This window comes from Sceloporus occidentalis, unplaced genomic scaffold (assembly GCF_023333645.1).
Source record: "Sceloporus occidentalis isolate IW3139 unplaced genomic scaffold, rSceOcc1.0.p SCAF_24, whole genome shotgun sequence".
Lineage (NCBI taxonomy): Eukaryota > Metazoa > Chordata > Lepidosauria > Squamata > Phrynosomatidae > Sceloporus > Sceloporus occidentalis.
This window is the reverse complement of record NW_028317004.1, coordinates 9217968-9236329: the sequence shown is the minus strand read 5'-3', so window position 1 is coordinate 9236329 and position 18362 is coordinate 9217968. Positions and strand designations below refer to the sequence as shown.

General features: G+C 39.5%; 1 protein-coding gene across 1 annotated transcript; it reads left to right on the top strand.

Annotated features, from left to right (window-relative positions):
* The first annotated feature begins 1116 nt into the window (after window positions 1–1116).
* Window positions 1117–15718, top strand: LOC149300587 (osteoclast-stimulating factor 1). Its single transcript, XM_089485184.1, has 10 exons — window positions 1117–1150; window positions 9586–9632; window positions 9894–9944; window positions 11115–11178; window positions 12682–12735; window positions 13619–13726; window positions 13966–14015; window positions 14470–14548; window positions 14998–15096; window positions 15660–15718. Exons 1-10 carry the CDS (start codon window positions 1117–1119, stop codon window positions 15716–15718), a joined length of 645 nt encoding a protein of 214 aa, XP_089341310.1.
* The last annotated feature ends 2644 nt before the right edge of the window (window positions 15719–18362 follow it).

Sequence of the window (18362 nt, the reverse complement as noted above, 5' to 3'; positions counted from 1 at the left end):
CAACGCACAAACACGGCCGTCCACACGATGTAAAAGAAAATGCGATTCCTCAGACCAGGCCACCTTCCTCCATTGCTCCGTGGTCCAATTTTTATGCTCACTTGCCCATTATGTGCGCTTTCAGCTGTTGGACAGGGGTCAGCATGCCCCATACAACAAACCACGATGTACTGTGTGTTCTGACACCTTTCTATCAGAACCAGCATCATTTTTTTAGCAATTTGCTCTACAGCAGCTCGTCTGTTGGATGTGACTACACGGCCAGCCTTTGTCCCAACGTGCATCAATGAGCCTTGGCTACCCATGACCCTGTCACTAGTCCACTGCTTTTCTTTTCATGGACCACTTTTCATAGGTACTGACCACTGCAGACCAGAGACACCCCTCAAGAGCCGTGGCTTTGGAGACGCGCCGACCAAGTCGTCTAGCTTCTAACACATCAACTTTGAGGTCGAAATGTTCACTTGCTGCCTAATATATCCCACCCACTGACAGGTGCCATGATAACCAGATTACCAGTGTTATTCCCTTCACCTGTCAGCGGCCATAATATTATTGCTGATTGGTGTGTGTGTGTATGTATGTATATATATATAGACACTGTACATACACACAAGTAAATAACTGACTGTGCAGTCTGCAATAGGGTTTGCAGCCACCGCTTTCTTCCTCTTTGGAGATGCTTCCTCGTGTGTTTACACTATCACCGCTGCCTTCTCCTATGGGGGGGGGGGGGAGAGAGAGAGTGTGTGTGTGTGTACAGCGGCCATGTCCGGTGTGCGTTCCCTGTCATATGACATGCACTCCCGCTAGGACCGCTTGTAGGAAAGGTAGCAGTACCTGCAGTGCGTAGATCCCTCCAGTGGGTAGCACGAGGTGAGCCGTGTGGGTCCCTGCCTGTGCTTGCGTGGAGTGGGGTGGTGACTACTCAACTCCTCCTCCTCCCCTCCATTCACTTCCTCATTTACAGGGCAGGGACCTGGTAGCCTCATCTAATCTAACGTCTCAATTTAAAGATAAAGTCTTCTGCCTGGATTGCTTTCTCGCCGGGCAGCCCGTTTGCGGAGGGGCCCTTGTTCTGTCAGCCGGACTAAAAACTTGGAGAGAAGACGAACCATGTCTAAGCCGCCACCCAAACCAGCCAAGCCAGGTAAAGGAAGAGGCCTGTCCACCTTGCCACTCCCCGTGCTGTGTGTGCTTCGAACTGTGTGTACGGGGGCTCCTCCAAGCCCTACGGCTCCCGCCAAACCCACAGTTTAACCCTATCTGTGCCAGGTGCTGCAGAGCCAGAATTGACTTTGTGTTTGCTGGAAGGGGTGATTGCATTACTCGTTGTCGTTTTTTACTAAAGGGTTAACATGCTTAATATCGTACAGCGGATTCACCAGCGAGGCATGCATTTCTGCGTTGAGCTGGAGATAATCCATATGGCTGAGCATGCTGGGAGTTGTCAGTCATGATACCCGAGATGAGTGGTTGCTCACACCAGCTTGTTGCCATGCAGGTTTTACATCGCATGGTTTTTTTTGTTTTTTTTTTCTTGACTGCAATTTGATTTGACAGTAGCTAGCTTAACCCCTTCAGTGCCAGATGGGTTTGCAGCACATTGCACCCAGAGACTTAAAATTGTTTAACTTATAAGCACAACTCCACAAAACTGTGTCAATGTGACGTAACTTGGGGTTACAGCAGGAAAAAAAGCTGTCAGGCGTGCCATTAGAGTTATGGGGCTTCATTAGCAGAATTAGCAGGCAAAGAAGAGGTTAACATCTCGCCCACTCTGCACTATCCCAGTTCTACATTCCACTCCCACCGAGTGCATGCTCCGCACTATTTATTGGATGTGGGCCAGGCTCTCTTCGTATGATATTATGCTGTGTATGTGGAAAATATGTGTATAGAAGAATTTTAATGCGAGGTGTTGGAATAGCCATACAAAAAAAAAAAAAAAAGCATGAGATCAGCGCACACCCAGTAAAGCACCTTTCTGGGGTATGTATTTGGGATTCTGGCACACTATATGGCCATAGAGGGCCAGTGGGTTAAAAAGCTCTGCAGTCCCACTCATTCAGCTCCTTGGTAGGCAATATAGCCGTGTGAGATTGGATAGCACTCGCAAATTTGGGATATTTTGACGTAGTGGCGGGCTAAGCAATATATGGCCATATAGTGTGACGGAATCCCCAATATTTATGCCTCAGGTGTGTTTTGAATAGTATGTGCTGACTTCTTTGTTTCTCATTTCAGCAGCACTATGCAACCTAAATGTCTGTTTTTTATGTGTATTTCAATATTTTGTTGGAATAACCATAGCAACCAAAAAAAAATATCTCCATGCACAAAAGTCCGCCTTGAAAGTAAAAATCCAGCCATCTGTGAAACATTTAGGAGGTTTTTTTCAGACAATCTCACAATTATGAATATATCTTAGTTAATTGTGTGAAGGTAAAATGCCAAACCTGAGAATCTTTTTGAACATTATTACATAAAATTGCACCCGTTAACAGTTTGGTCCATTCTAAGGAGGGAGGGTAAAAGTGTAGTAATCTCCAGAATTTTCCAATCCTCGCTGATGCCGTTCATTCGCCTAAACCTGGGGTGTTTCATTCATAAATGCCCAGTGTAGTATACTGGGGGTGGCTGCTTGCCGCCAGAGGGATAGCACCTTTGGTGCACATATATTACATGCAAGGAGGATAATAGCTGGGGGCAGGCAAACAAATACGTGAGATGCCGCAGAATGCCCTGTGCATATCCAAGGGGAAATAAAGGAAAATTAAAAAATACTCTCAGCTTTTATATGCATAAAAGGCCAAAGCTGTAAAGACTCAAACCTTAACAGTCGTTGGCCTTGTATTATAGTCAAGATAGTTTTATGCATCTGACATGATTGTTAAAATTCCTTCACTGTATTATCCTCTACCAGTTCTGCTGGGAGGCTGTCCCAATTATCTACCGCTGGGATGGGGATTAAAATAAAGTACTTTAATATGTGGTGTTCTTCACTGGGGCTGTCATTGACAGTAAACTGTCTCCTTTAAGTGGTGGATGACCTGTCACCCCTGGTTTTCAGAACCAGCAGCAGGTGGTCATAGTCTTGAGCGTGAAGATCTTTGGGTGGAGTCTGCCTCTAAGTCAAGGAAAGATGTTTTGAAATGCTTCCTCAACTTCCTGTTACTAAACCTTTTTCTATAGTGGTTTCAACAGATCTGAGATGAATTATCACTTACCCCACAAATAAAGACAAGACGTGTAACTGGAGGATGAGTCATGCCCTGATGGTCCAGATACTACAATTACCAGATTGATGGGCAATCATAGCAAATCTTTGTGACGCAGTCTGTCACTCGTTGTCACTGTTGCTCCAACTGTGGCACGCTTCTCAAGGACGCAGTTATGGACAGAACATAATACGGTCCACCCCTCCCATGGCATTCTAACAGGGATCTTTCACAAAGTCAAAGGACACTGGTCCATGTCCACCATATCACCTGACATCTTGGCATGGCTATAAAAATGGATTATATCTGTGTCTGGCAAATCCAGTGGTTGGTTCAGGCCTGCCCCAAATACCATTAGTTTTCAGATGGTGTCTTTTTTCTCTCCTCTGTAAGCAGAGAAAGGATATATAGTACCGTTCAAATATTTGGGGTTTTCGTGGAAAACAAGGACATTTTGAGCTAAAGTGTTAAACTTGGATTAGAAATGCGGTGTGCCATTGGAACACAAGAGTGATGTCATCTGATTAATGGCCTCTTATCACACCCGTCACGATATCCTATCTATCTATCTAGATACATATATATATTTATATATATCAGTGCTAGGATCAGCTAAGATACTGCGCAGAATCCTCAAACTCAAAGAATTTATGAGATGGATCTAATACTACCATGTTCTGTGTCATTAGTGTGTCTAAAGCTACTAGAATTTCCTATTTCTACCAGGATTATCCAAACTGCGTATGTGCCGTCCATGTTGCAACGTTAGGGATTTCGATGTGGCAGCTACACAATATCGCATAATTCTTTAGTAGCAACAAGTTGACTGCAATGATTTCTTTCTTGAATAATTTGTTGTTACAGCAAATAAAAGGAGTATTGTCTGTCCAGACAAAGCCTCTGTTGTATAAGAGCTTTTCATTAGTAATTCTGACTCGCAGCATCTATTGACTTTTTGTACTGAGATGGTCTGTCGTTTTTCCCTTAATCCGGCATCATCCAGTCCTATCTTGACTTCCTGTTCCTTGGACCCGCGTGACCATTTCTCTCCGTTAACTTATTTCTGCCTTATATTTCGGTCACTGGTTGTTGATTGGTGCAGTAAAGGGTTATCATGGAGGAAATGTATTATCTAATGCTGGTCCTGTTACTCCAAGACATAGATTTCAGATTCCATGAGGTCAAAACCGTTTTTGAGTCTGTGCCATTCTTATGTTTTTTGGTTTGTGCTGTCCAACTTTTTAAGGTAATGAGCCATTTATCAAACAGTCGAAGGGTGTGTTTTGCTACAGATTATATAATATACTGTATATCGTATGTAACATTACTCTTGGAGATTAAGAATCAGTGGACAGTTGAACATTAGCATTTTCCTCTTAGCATAGAGATATAGACTGCCAGAATAATTTATTAAATTATTTATTACTTTATTTTTTCTTTTCATTAAAACAGTAATTTTAAAACCATTTTGAGAACAGGACAAGGTTAAAAGGTTGTCCAGTGTACTTGGGCTGTTGCTGCGGACTCTCGTTTGACATGTTTGAAGTGGGTTTACTCTATTTCAGCATTGAGAGGATATTAATGGGGAAATCTAAACTACAGAATTGTTGGAATAGATGTAAAAAAGCAGTAGTTTTAAACATGGGGAGATATGATCACTGTATACCAAAGTGCCACATCCTAGAGCGTGTTGCACCTTGGGCTGCCTCACCCACCTCTACCTCTCATGGTGGACATCAGGATGACATGAAGAATCTAGGTTTGTATAAAGTAAACTGTTGTTCTAGGCTTTATATCAAACGTTCACTATTTCTTTTTTGCCATTGTAAAAGGCATGGTTCGGTGGTCTTTATGACTCAACTCCTTTTAATGTTGATGTTACACAACAAAAAGTACTTTAAAAAAATGGAACATCAATAGCTGAGACTAGAACATTTGTAAAGTGTTTTCACTTGCAGGAAGATACGTCTGCAGAAAAAATCTGTGTCAAGAGTGGTTTCCTGTGTTTAGAAGTAGGATGAAAAGAAGTTGCAGTTACATAAAAGAAACCTCATTCTTTTTGCACAAGCACTGTACATTGTAGTGAATCAATGAGGAATGAAAAAAATTTAGTGGGGTAGAGTAAAAAATATGACTCTGGGGAAGAGGGAAAATAATTTTAAAATCAACATAACGTAAAGTTCTTCCTCCTGTAGCTGCTGATGAAGGTTTCATCCTGGATCGGAGTGGGTCTGCAGCATGAGGCAATGATACTGGCTTACTGCTTTTGTCAGGGGTTCTCAAACTGCGGCCCTCCAGCTGCTGCAGGACTACATCTCCCATACTCCTCAGCCAGCCCCTTAGCTGAAGGAGCATTATGGGAGATGTAGTCCTGCAGCAGCTGGAGGGCCGCAGTTTGAGAACCCCTGGCTTTTGTTATGTGTGCTTCTTGTGCTGCTCCAAGCTCTACAGAACAGCACAGGACAGCACAGGAATTAAGAATGCTGGAATTCACCTTCTATTTACCATCCAACTAATGCAGGGTCATTAGGTTTGTGTTGGGCATAGTATATTCGGTCAAGGCAGGATGAGAGGTTACGTGAACACAGCGGTGCTATTTCACAGGGTTTCCCCTGTATGGTTAAATTCTCGCGGGGAGTTCATTTCACAAGAATGCTTCCTTTCAAATACTTTGCTTGCACGTGAGCAGCAACACACAGTGCTTATGTTGTAATTCAGCTGGATTTTCGGCCTAATTTAATTAGGTAACTGATGGATGCATAAAATAAAACATATGTGCCATCTCATATAATGTTGTGTGTGCGTGTGTATAAATGGAAATTGTAACTTTAAATCTGGCAGATTATAATGCCTCTGCCTACTAGATTGTAACCCCATTAGAGCAGGGCCATTCCCACCATTTGTTTGTATGTCCACATAGTTATGTGGTGTACAACTATTTACATCCTAGTTACTCATTCTACCCATGTGGCAAAATATTATATGGATATATATATATATATATATATATATATATATAAAAAAAAATATTACACGCACACAATAAGATCAAAAAGTCCACAACCACAATCTACTTTTATTTTCAGTATTTCTGAAAACCTTTTAAATCTGTTTGATACAGTATTTTTATAATATAACTAATAGCTGAGAAAAAAAAATATGGTAACTCGTACTCAAATTCTACATATTTGGTATGACCACAATTTATCTCTATCTTGCATTAATTTTACAAGGTTTGTGCAGAATTTTACATTCAACAATATCCCAGCCGAGTGTTTAGAGATGTTGAGCGTGTTCCACCTTTTTTTAGATGTTCCAAAAGATGTTCAGTGGGATTGAGGTCCAAGCAAACTGTCACTCCTTGCTATTCCTTGGACTTCAGATATTTTTAGGACCATTGTCCTGTTGGAAAGTGAATCCTATTGTGCACAACTTTATTCTGCAGAGGTACACCATCCCTTTTGGATTAGAGTGCTACCTTGTTTTGGTCAAAATGTAGTCACCAATGCCAGAAGACACAAAGCATCCCTAAACCTGAAAATTTAACCCCTTGATGACAATTGCCGGTCCGGGCACGTCGCCGAAATTCAAGTCGTTAACGACAATTGACGTGCCAGGACCGGCACGTCTTTAAACGTGTGCAGAAAGCGATCTATTTTCGCTTTCTGCACCGAAACGGCGTTGCTGTAATGCCTCGACCTCGAGGCATTCAGCAACGCCATGATCGGCACAAAGGGGCCCCTCCCCGGGGCGTCAACATCCGCCATACTTTGTATGGTGGGGGACGCCCGTTTTAAAAGCGGCTGGAGGCATCCAGCGACACCAAACACTTACCTTGGGATGGACTGTGACCGCTCCGGAGAGCGGTCACAGCCGCAGCTGCCGGTGATCTTCGCCATCAGCAAGATGGCGGCGGCCCGGGAAGAAAAACAATAAAGACGAAAAAGTTCGCTAGACGGTCTCCAGACCCTCTAGAGAACTCTGGCTCCACTTGCAGGTTGAATACAGGTACTGCATTCAACCATGCAAGTCAACGGAGCTCAGCTTTCTAATCACAGTGTGATTATTAAAAATAAATTAAAAATAAAATAATAATTAGAAAAAAATAGTAAAAAAACAGTAAAATGTAAAAATAATTTCCCACTGATGTCACTATCAGGGGAACCTTCAAGTTGAAAAAAAATGTTACATTTTTTTTTTTAAAAAGGCCAAAAAAAAATAAATATATATATATAAAAAATATATTTTTGTGAGCAAGTCCTAAAATTAGCATATTAGCTTAAAACAGTTCTCGCATGGAAAGAGTTAAAATACTGGCATATTAAATGCCCATGGGGTGTCTACTTTTAAAAAATGTATGATTTGATGGGGTAAATTGAATTGGCCGGGTTCAACTAGGTCCCAATTAACACGGGGGGAAGGATGGCCACACATCTAATTTCCAATTAGAAAAATGCACACGTACCAAATGTGGCCTTTTAGTTCCCCCCCAAAAATGACAAACCCATGCATGTGGGGTATCACTGTACTCAGGAGATGTTGCTGAACACATATTGGGGTGTCGTGTGACAGCAGCATATACCAGGAGCTGTAAATTCATACATAAATTAGGTGTGTGTGGGAAAAATACACACACAAAAATACTACTGCAAACTTTGAAAAAATGCTGGTGGTAAAATGTGTGCATGCAAAGAGTTAAAATACCCTGTGGTGTCTAGTTTTCAAAAATATATGGTTTTGTTGGGCATACTGAAATGGCCCGGCTCAAAGATGTACCAAATAGGGCATGGGCAGTGGATCCCCAAATGCCAAAGTTCAACATTGAAAAATGTGCATGCCCCAAATGTGGCCCTTTTGCCCCCAAACAGCCAGGCAAAATCATTCATATGGGGTATCACTGCGCTCAGGAGATGTTGCTGAACACATATTGGGGTGTTTTGAGATAGTGACATATACGAGAACTTTTTAATTCATACCTGAAGTAAAAGGTGTGTGACAAAACAAATGTAAAAAAATGACTACCACAAAGTGTGACAAAGACTGGTGGTAGATATGGTGCATGGAAAGAGTTAAAATACTAGCATTTGAAATACCCTGGGGTGTCTAGTTTTCAAAAATATATGGCTTTATTGGGCACACTGAAATGGCCCGGCTCAAAGATGTACCAAATAGGGCATTGGCAGTGGATCCCTAAATGCCAAAGTTCAACATTGAAAATGAGCATGCCCCAAATGTGGCCCTTTTGCCCCCAAAGAGCCAGGGAAAATCATTCAGGTGAGGTATCGCTGTACTCAGGAGATGTTGCTAAACACATATTGGGGTGTTTTTTGATAGTGACATATACCAGAACCTGTTTATTCATACCTGAAGTAAAATGTGTGTGAAAAAACAAATGCAAAAAAATTACTACCATAAAGTTTGACAAAGGCTGATGGTAGAATAAGTGCTTGGAAAGGGTTAAAATACTAGCATTTGGAATACCCTGGGCTGTCTAGTTTTCAAAAATATATGACTTGATGGGGTAAATTGCATTGGCCGGGTTCAAAGATACCCGAAATGGCACATGGGGGAAGAATTACCAGATTTGGAAAAAATGGCTTTGAAATAGCAAAACGCTACCTGTACTTATTGCTCCATAACGTGCAGAAAAAAGCAAACAAACTTAAAAACATTGGGTATTTCTAAACTCAGGACAAATAGTAGAATCTATTTAGCAGGTTTTTTTATAACCTTTTATAGATGAGTAAAAGATTTTTCAACTAAAAGTTAGAAACAGTAATTTTTTTCTAAATGTTTTATACTTTGTTTAATAGTAAATAATATGATACAATCAAAACAATGTCATCTAAAGCCCTTCTTGTCCTGAAAAAAACAATATCTAATGTGTGTGGGTTCAGTAAATGGGAAAGAAGAAAATTACAGCTAAACACGAGCAGCGCAGAAATGTTAAAACGGCCATTGTCATGAAGGGTACAAAAAGTAAAATCAGCCTTTGTCACAAAGGGGTTAACCTGTGCAGGTGTTAGCCCCTCATGTTGCCGTCCACTCTAATTAATTCTGTGATTGCCACTCAAAATGCCAATTTTTTTATTTGTCAGTAAAGAGGCTGTTTTTCCAGTTTAGACTTCCATTGTCCCACGAAGGATGTTCTTTGCCAGTTGTCTTTTGACTGTGCTTTTGCTTACTGGGGTAGGACGTTCTTGGTTTAGCTTTAATTGTGGATGCAGATTCTGTTCTAGTCTGTAATGATACAATTTTAACATGCATCGTTTCTGGCTTAGAAACTTCATTTGTTAACTGTATGTAACATTAATCGCTGGTTTAAACCGATTATACTAAGAGTATTTTTGTTTCCTCCCACCAGGGCAAGTGAAGGTATTCCGAGCTTTATATACATTTGAACCAAGAACAGTGAGTTTTTCTTATTCATCTTCTTTCAATCAGCTAGTTTCCTAATCTTTTTCAGTAACCTTTCAGTTTGAAAGTAAAGCCATGCTTTTTCCAATTTAAGCTAATTCTGTATCTTGAATACATTTAAATTCTAAACATTTAATATTTTTTCTGTTATGTGTCAACCATCTTTATTTCTGTTGTTTTGTTTTGTTTTAATTTAACATTCATCTGTGTTACTCTAAGTTACAGGCGTCAACATCTATCTCCTTTTTATTTTAGCCTGATGAACTTTATTTTGAAGAGGGTGATATCCTTTACATTTCAGACATGGTAAGTATTTATATTTTTATATATATATATATTTTTTTTTTTTACTTCGCGTGTACTCCAGTCATCGTGCATTTTAATGCCTATGGTAGCTGAGTGTCACCCTATATTTTACCTTTTTTTTTTTTTTTTTTTTTTTTTTTATTATTTTTTTTTTTTCATGTGCATAGAGTGATTCATCAGAATGGAAAAGGAGAATTGTGGTTTTAACAAACATGGTATAAATGATAAAAAAAAAACATCCTGGTATTAGGATATATATAAAAAAAACAAAAAACCCTGGTCCTGAATGGTTTTGGACATTGCCCATTAAAGTGTGGTAGGTGGGTGAAAAAAATTTAACCAAATTAATTATGCACCACGCAATGCTTTTGGGAGACTGTCCCTCTGAATGCATAATTGATACAGTGAGCTAAAATTAATCTTACAGTTTACTGAATAAGCACCCAGGGTCGGCCTTAGGGGTGTGCGACTTAAATAAAGTAAAAAAACAACAAAAAAACCTATGCTTTGCTCGTGAAGTTTTCAGCAACCGCTCGTGGCCCCTCCATCGCGGTGCCGGCATTTCATGTTGAGCGCCGGAATATGACATCATATTCCAGCACTCAACATGAAATGCCGGCAACGCGGCAGAGCGGGAAGACGGATGCCTCCCGCTCCCACCGCAGGACTCTGGCAACAAGGTAAGTGAGGATAATGAGAAGTAGGGAGAGGGAGTACATAGTTAGAAGGGGCAGAGGGAGGGGGATAGTGAGAAGGGGCAGGGGGGTTAATGAGAAGGGGGTGCCAGAGGACTACTCCGCACAGGGCGCCAGAACACTTAAGTCCGGCTCTGTAAGCACCACATATTGGTGGGGGTTGGGGGGGTGATCAGGTAGGCATTTTAGTCCGTTTTGGAACTACATGCTTTGTCCTTCAGGGTAGCTTCTGCAAACCTCGAGCATTGACAGTCTGACACGAAGGCCTTTAGTGCTTTCGCTGGGAGGTTATTCAATCTATCCACAACTTTCTGAACATAAAGCATGATTCAGGATTGCTCAGTGTAACAGCATGGATGAAAGGATTGCAGCTTTAAACATGAATGCAATGTATTGCAAATTCTAATTTCTGTTACAATTTAATAATTAAATTAGCAAATTTTTGGTTTCATTTAACTGAGATTTTTTTTTCCAGAGTGATACAAATTGGTGGAAAGGTACATGCAAAGGAAAAACAGGTCTTGTTCCAAGTAATTATGGTTAGTAACAAGAGACATTATTATGTGTGTGTGGTTGTTATGTTAGATTTTGCAGACAGTTTTCCAAATTTGATGCAGCAAATAACGTTAGTAGCTTTATAGTCTAGTTGTCGAACCTGACACACAGTCTGTCTGGATCACACCATGTCAGCACTTAAGTATACTAATGCAGCTTTTCTTCTTTTCATAAGTATTAACTAACCTGTCTAAACTTGCTTTTTTTCTTGCTCTTTGGGAGTAGTCATTGAATTATGAGTATCTGAGAACTTACAAAAGAGTTGAACTTCTGATCTCCCTAATATCACCATACATTATAAGGACTCAGTCCCAGTGAGCTTCTCCTGGCCCTGTATAATGTATAGAGATTAATTCCAAGCTTCAACATAAAGGGTAAAACTAATTTAATGTGGCATATCAGCCATGTAAATTATTTTAAGATGGACATAGATGGTTAATTTTTTTCTGCTGTTCTGGTGGTCAAAAATGATCAGGTATGGCAAACGGACCACTAAACAGCAATAACAACTGCTGCATGTTTGCCACAGTCATCTGCTGTAAGGGTCTTGCAAAAGTATTCGCACTCCTCGCCAATTCATTCAAGATTGTATATTCTATTATATTTTAAAATGCTGAAACTCAAAATGTATTGTTTCCTTTTTGTGAATGTTGCTCAATCCCAGTGTTCAGAAAGCTTAGTCTACACAGAGGAGAGAAATTGCTACAACAAAGACACAATTCCGTTAAAAGTGCTGCCACCCAGGGGCTGATCTAGAGTAGTTGGCACCCATGTCGGATCCTGTATGTGGCACCCTCCGCCCACTTTCAAATGTAAAGTCACCCCACAAAAAAATTAACGTTGGCAAGAATATTTGCCAAACTAGAAATCTGAAATAAATAAGTTTAAGTTTAAATAAAATTTACTGAACAGATATCGTACAGCATAACTCCTATTGCTATATAATGAGCCAGACATTGATGTTGGTACAGCGTAACCCCATCACTATACACCGAGCCAGACATTGACAGTAGTGCGGCATAACCCCTATCACTATACACAAAGCCAGACATTGACGTGGTAGTCCTCTGCCCCTGAAACAGGCAGCCAGCCTGTGCCACAGTTGCCCCTAAACACATACATTCACTCATTCCGTGATTCAGGCATTCACACTCCTGCACCACCTTAACTCTCCTGCTTTTTCACTGGTCTGGGGGGCTGGTCGAGTAACACTTGGTCCTCGCAAATGTCTGTGCAGCCAAATAAAAATATTTATGCCACAAATGTATTTTCATGAAACCAGAGTTTCTTATTAAATGTGTTTAGACAAAAGGCCTTTTCAAATGACTTTAAATATGTGACAACAATGGGGGTTTCCTTGTGTTTATTGCCACTATAGCACTAAACCTATACCGCCTTAAAAAATAAAAATAAAAAATGTATTATGCAAATCAGTAAACATTTTGTGTTCATTATTTCTGAATCCATTGTGTTCCTTTTGTCTTCAGTTGCAGAACAAGCAGAGTGCATTGACAACCCACTGCACGAAGCTGCCAAAAGAGGTGGGTGCATCTCCTTTGTAACCACGTGTATTTCTATTCCATTTATATGTTTATGTGCATGTGCTTCATTATTCTTTGTATGCATAGCTGTTAACCAGACACTTTGCAAATGGTGAATACATTCTGCTTCTGTAGTTATGGGAACCATTACAATACCGGTTTCTTTCCAGATAGTAATTTGATTAGAACAAGTTGTTTGTGACCGCTAAACAATGCAGATAATGTAACGGAGTTACATAATGTAACAGAGAAAAGGTAAAACAATATGGTTACTTCGCCTTGTTACGGCTGTAATAAATAAATAAATAGATCAGGATTTCTCTGATTATTTGATGTTTTGTATTCTTGGGTTTGCAAATGCATATGTTTTTGTGCCTCTTCTAGATAGAGATATATATATATATTTACTCACAGAGTCCATTGCACACCATTCCAAATATTCCAAGCCCGGTGCTAGTAACCAGCAGTTTCCATGTCAGGATGTCCTGATGAAAGTCAGTAATGACTGAAACGTCGACTTGACTTTGAATAAAATTAAATTGTCTATTTAAAGACCTGGAGTGCTGACCATCTTTTTGAAAGTGTTTTATTTATATATATATATATATATATATATATATATATATATATATATATATAATGAATGTAATGAAGCAGCACAATCTGTCTTTTCTCAATACTTTTGCGATAAGAGCCGCTCGTTTTCATTCCAAAATATTTCTAGATTCTCATCTAGTGAATGTCCCAGACTGAATTCCCTTCCTGATTTGAGAATTGGAGAGGGACAGAAAGCAGCTTGTAACCTATGAAAGTTCCAGTAGATTTCTAAAAATCCAAATATGTAATATTATATAATAAAACATGAAATTTTAAATATTTCTAGGTAACCTTAGCTGGTTGAGAGAATGTTTGGAGAACAGAGTCGGTGCTAATGGGTTGGACAAAGCAGGAAGTACAGCGTTGTACTGGGCATGCCATGGAGGCCATAAAGGTTACTGTTCTATTCATTATACTTCTCTTCAATTACATTATTCCCTGTCCTTCCACATTTTCCATTACCTAACCCGCCATGGATCAATGGTTGTGTTTTTATGTGCGCAAATGTTTGTTCAGTGGGAACCACATTTGAAGCTGCAAATATATCTAAAACCCCTTTTTAAAGTGTACACAGAATGTCTTTAATAGTTGTAACTTATTCCAAATGTAATTTAACTTTTTTTGTCTTCCCAGATGTGGTGGAACTTCTACTTGCCCAGCCGAGTATTGAATTAAATCAACAGGTAATACAGGGTTAAATGCACAATATTTTTAGGCTGTCCTAACCAAAACAACAAACAAATCACTGTTGTATGACTTAGTATTAATATAGATGGAAATGCATTATTAAGACTTATCTACCCTCACGTGTTTATAACACGGTATCTGAATCAAATACAGTCTATCATGCTATGCATATGAATGAAAGCGTAAAGGATCAAATTACTTACATGGGCTTTAATAAATTCTTTAACTTCTGACCACTGATGATTACAAAATACAAGCACTGTCATTATTATTATTGTGGAATTGCTATGTGCAAATGTTCTCTTTTGGAGTAGATTGTAAAGGTGTGTGTTAGGAGATGCAGTTAAACTCAATCATTCTAGAATGCTAACTGATCATCATAAAAGTGTGGCAAATTCCAGTATCCTTGTTCCCACATTTCTCTCCATATTCTCTCCATATTTTATTCAGAACAAGCTTGGAGATACAGCTTTGCATGCCGCTGCGTGGAAAGGCTATGCAGACATTGTGGAATTGTTGCTTTTGAAAGGTGGGGTGATATTAAATAATGCATTATAACATCAAAATAAAGAATTATAGCAAGAAGAGTTTAAATAAGACTGTGTTTGTCTTGCCCTGTAAATTGTCCTCTGTTGGAAGATGATGGACATGACTCTCCTGCCTGTTCTTAAAACTTTCCCTCTTGTAATGCAAACCTTAAAACAGCTGTGAATTAACAATAAAATACTCTGAAACTCTCCCACTCTTTTGCTCAAAAATCTTGTGGAAAGCCTTCCTAGGAGAGTGGAAGCTGTTATAGCTGCAAAGGAGGGACCAACTACATATTAATGTCCATGTATTTAGAATGCAATGTTATAAAAGTCCCTGTTAGTGTAATGGTCATTTGTCGCAATACTTTTGTCTATGTAGTGTGTGTGTGTGTGTGTGTGTGTGTGTGTATATATGTATATAATATTGTCTTTGTTTTGGTTTTTAAAGGCTGCCGAACGGATTTGAGGAATAACGAAAATAAGTTGGCATTAGACATGGCCACAAATGCTCAGTGTGCCTCCCTGCTTAAAAAGAGACAAGCACAAGGTAATTTTTTTTTTCTGATTACAGCTTTTCAGTGTATATCCCATAGGTAAGGGCCAATTTGTAGCTTTTCAGGCTTTTTTCAGGATACAAATCCAGGTATTCTCATATGGGTTGGTTGAGGAAATAATAGGACTTGTAGTTTAACAGGTATGTGAAAACAGTAGTGTTTGTGGTATATGGAAAAATATGGACCAATGAGTTCGAAATTTTTGTATTTTTAAAAAATATATTTTTCTAAGGGATAGTGTTTGTGGTATATGGAAAAATATGGATCAATGAGTTCGAAATTTTTTGTATTTTAAAAATTTTTTTTTCTAAGGGATAGTGTATTGTTTAAATAGCCTCATCATACAAAAAAAGAAACCTGCTGAAAAAACTGCAGTGTACCATACCCTTCACGGCTTTTGGATGCTTGATGAATGTAAGGGTAATCTCAGTTGAGATGGTGTTGGAGCTAGCTGGCTGGTAGCAAGCACACGTTTTTGTGTATAAAGGTTCCTGATTATCTTTGCGTATATACATTTCTTTCTTCAGTTTTTATTTTACATTTTTTTTTTTTTTAGGTATTGTTCGAACGACCAGCAATGCAGAAGAATACCTTGATGATGAAGACTCTGATTAACTATTATTTTTAAAGGAACTGCTCCCCCATAATTACATTTTTTTTTAATGGCATTGGGGTACAACAGTATAATGGGCTTTTAAAAACTTCACTTAGCTAATCCATCACGGTTCTCTGTACAAGCAGTTTAGTCTGAACATATATATTAAACCCTGGGCTGCTTTTAGGAAGAAATACCCTAAAAACATACAATTATTGCTTCTTAGAGATTCCACAGTGCCATTATGGAGGTTATTAAGATAAATATAATGGGGCCTGGGAGGGGATCTTATGCCTCAATCCTTTATCATTTGCCGTGGTTTTATGTACAAATCTACAGGATCCTAGTATCGCTAAGAATATATTATTACAAGTAACTTTTTGGATAAAAGTGTTACTTTGCTGCCTTACTGCTTTAAATACTATGCACCTTTTTCTTCTTCCTGAAAACATGTACTGTCCTTGATTCCATTTGTTTGTTACTTTTTACTATTCCTTAAAACTTTACAACTCCTATTTTTCATACTGTTAAATAAAACAATGTTTTTACTGATGAGGCAATCGTCAATATTTACATATTTTTTTTGCTTGGATATTACCCTAGAAACGATTGCCTATTTGAAGTGATAACACAATAAAATATTGTTTTACTAAACAGGACAAAGCACAAAGCTGCCGTTATTACAGGACAAATGGGCCAGGCGCTCAAACGTTCAAAGGAGCCCGATGCCCTGGCAGACCCCTGTTTGTCAGGGTGCGATTAGAGGCAGAGAAGCTGCGGGAAAAGTTAGCTAAAACTGAGTGTATGTGTATGAGGGGAACAAGAGAAACTGTCTGCTTTGTGGGATGCGCTTTTAATTGCGTTCAAATACAAATTAGTGTGCCACTATACTTCTACTTGTGCTTGATACATTCCGCAGTTTGTACTAGAGAAGACCTGTTTGGACCAGTCAAGGTATCAGAAATGTTTAATTACGAAATAAACTAAAACATCCAAAAATGCACTTAAAGCTAAACACGTGTTATGCCTTTTATTTGTAAACAGAACACTGTGTTTAGAAAAAAATATGTAATTGGTACATATAAACATATACATGCATGTTACAGAGATATATGGACACCTGCATGTAAACACAACCTAAGCAGACACTGACCAAGTTTTAGTAATTGTTGTCGCATAATGTCTGGTTAGGACCGTGACCATGTTTACATGTACTGCCTATTAAATTACATATATTTACATTACATTATATTTATAAATATTATTAGTCAGTAGAACAATTTAGAATCACACACAACAACAAACTGGTACAAAGGAGAAGAGGCTCTTGCGAGCTTACAATCTAGTTGGTGGTTGAGGGGGAAGTGAGACAATAGGAGAGGACTGCTTGGAGGGGGATGAGTTGATGATATGTTGAAGCTGTTAATTATTGAGCTGGCTTGATTATCATGGTTGAGAGCCCTGGGAAGGAATGTTGTACGCTTCCCTGAACAGGTGGGTTTTCAGAGAGGTTTTGAAGGTTGTGTATGAGGTAGAGGGGTGTGCGGAGCGGGTGAAGCCCTGAATATGGGAGTGGGAAGAGGCAACAACAATAGAAGATGGCCTCAGGTCATGAGACGAGCGAAGAGGGAAGGTAGCGGTGTATTTGGATAGGAGGAGATAGAGATGTAAGGGGGTGCAGAGGGGTGCTCTATAGGTCAGGGTCAGAAGTTTAAATTTGATTCTGAAGGGTATGGGGAGCCAATGAAGTGATTGGCATAGTAAGATTGGCGGCAGAGAACAATCTAGCTGCAGTGTTGAGGATGGATTGAAGCGGTGAAAGGCAGGAGAGGGGGAGACCGGTTAGTATGGAGTTGCAATAATCCAGGCGGGATTATTGTAAATTGGTTGTGTCTTGTGTGAGCAATGGGTGAATTTGGGAGATGTTTTTCTGGTGAAGGCATCAGGATTTGGTGAGGGACTGAATTAGAGGGATGAAGGAGAGAATAGAGTCAAGGGTGACACCAAGGCAACGAACCTGGTCTGTTGGTTGGATAGTGGAGTTGTCAACGGTAATCGAGATGTCAGGAAAAGTGGACAGAGCAGATGGCGGGATTACCATGAGTTCGGTTTTAAGAGATGTTTTAGGTAACGGGACACCATCCATGATGCAATTCCTGAAAGACAGTCGTTGAGGCGAGTTAGAAGAGAGGTGGAAAAGTCAGGAGCAGAAATATAGATTAGGGTGTCATCTGAATATAACTGGTACTGGAAGCCAAATGAAGATATAAATTGTCCGAATGAAGAAGTGTAGATGGAGAATAGCAGAGGCCCAAGAACTAAGCCTTAAGGAACATCAATAGATAGCTGTAGGGGAGAGGAGCAAGTTCCAGTGAATGAGACACTAAAAGTACAGTCAGGAAGGTAGGATTTAAGCCATGAAAGAGCCGTGCCACGGATACCATCAGCATGGAGGGTTGGCCTTTTGTTTTAGCTGCGAGGAGGTTATTAGTAATTTTAGTGAGTGCAGTCTCTGTTAAATGTTGTGGATGGAAACTGGATTGTAGAGAGTTGGAAGAGAGAAATTTGACAGGGCTCTATTAAATTCAAAAAATGAGCCAGTAAGAGAATCCTTCTATAGTCACGTGTTAGGGGAAGCTGCGGTGCTTGAATGGAAAGACAAGG

Excerpts from the sequence above, each read along its gene's own strand:
- LOC149300587 (XM_089485184.1), top strand. The coding sequence starts at position 1,117 with ATGTCTAAGCCGCCACCCAAACCAGCCAAGCCAG. Across the intron at positions 9,633-9,893 it reads ATACATTTGAACCAAGAACA|CCTGATGAACTTTATTTTGA; the intron begins GTGAGTTTTTCT and ends TTTTTATTTTAG. Across the intron at positions 13,727-13,965 it reads ATGCCATGGAGGCCATAAAG|ATGTGGTGGAACTTCTACTT; the intron begins GTTACTGTTCTA and ends TTGTCTTCCCAG.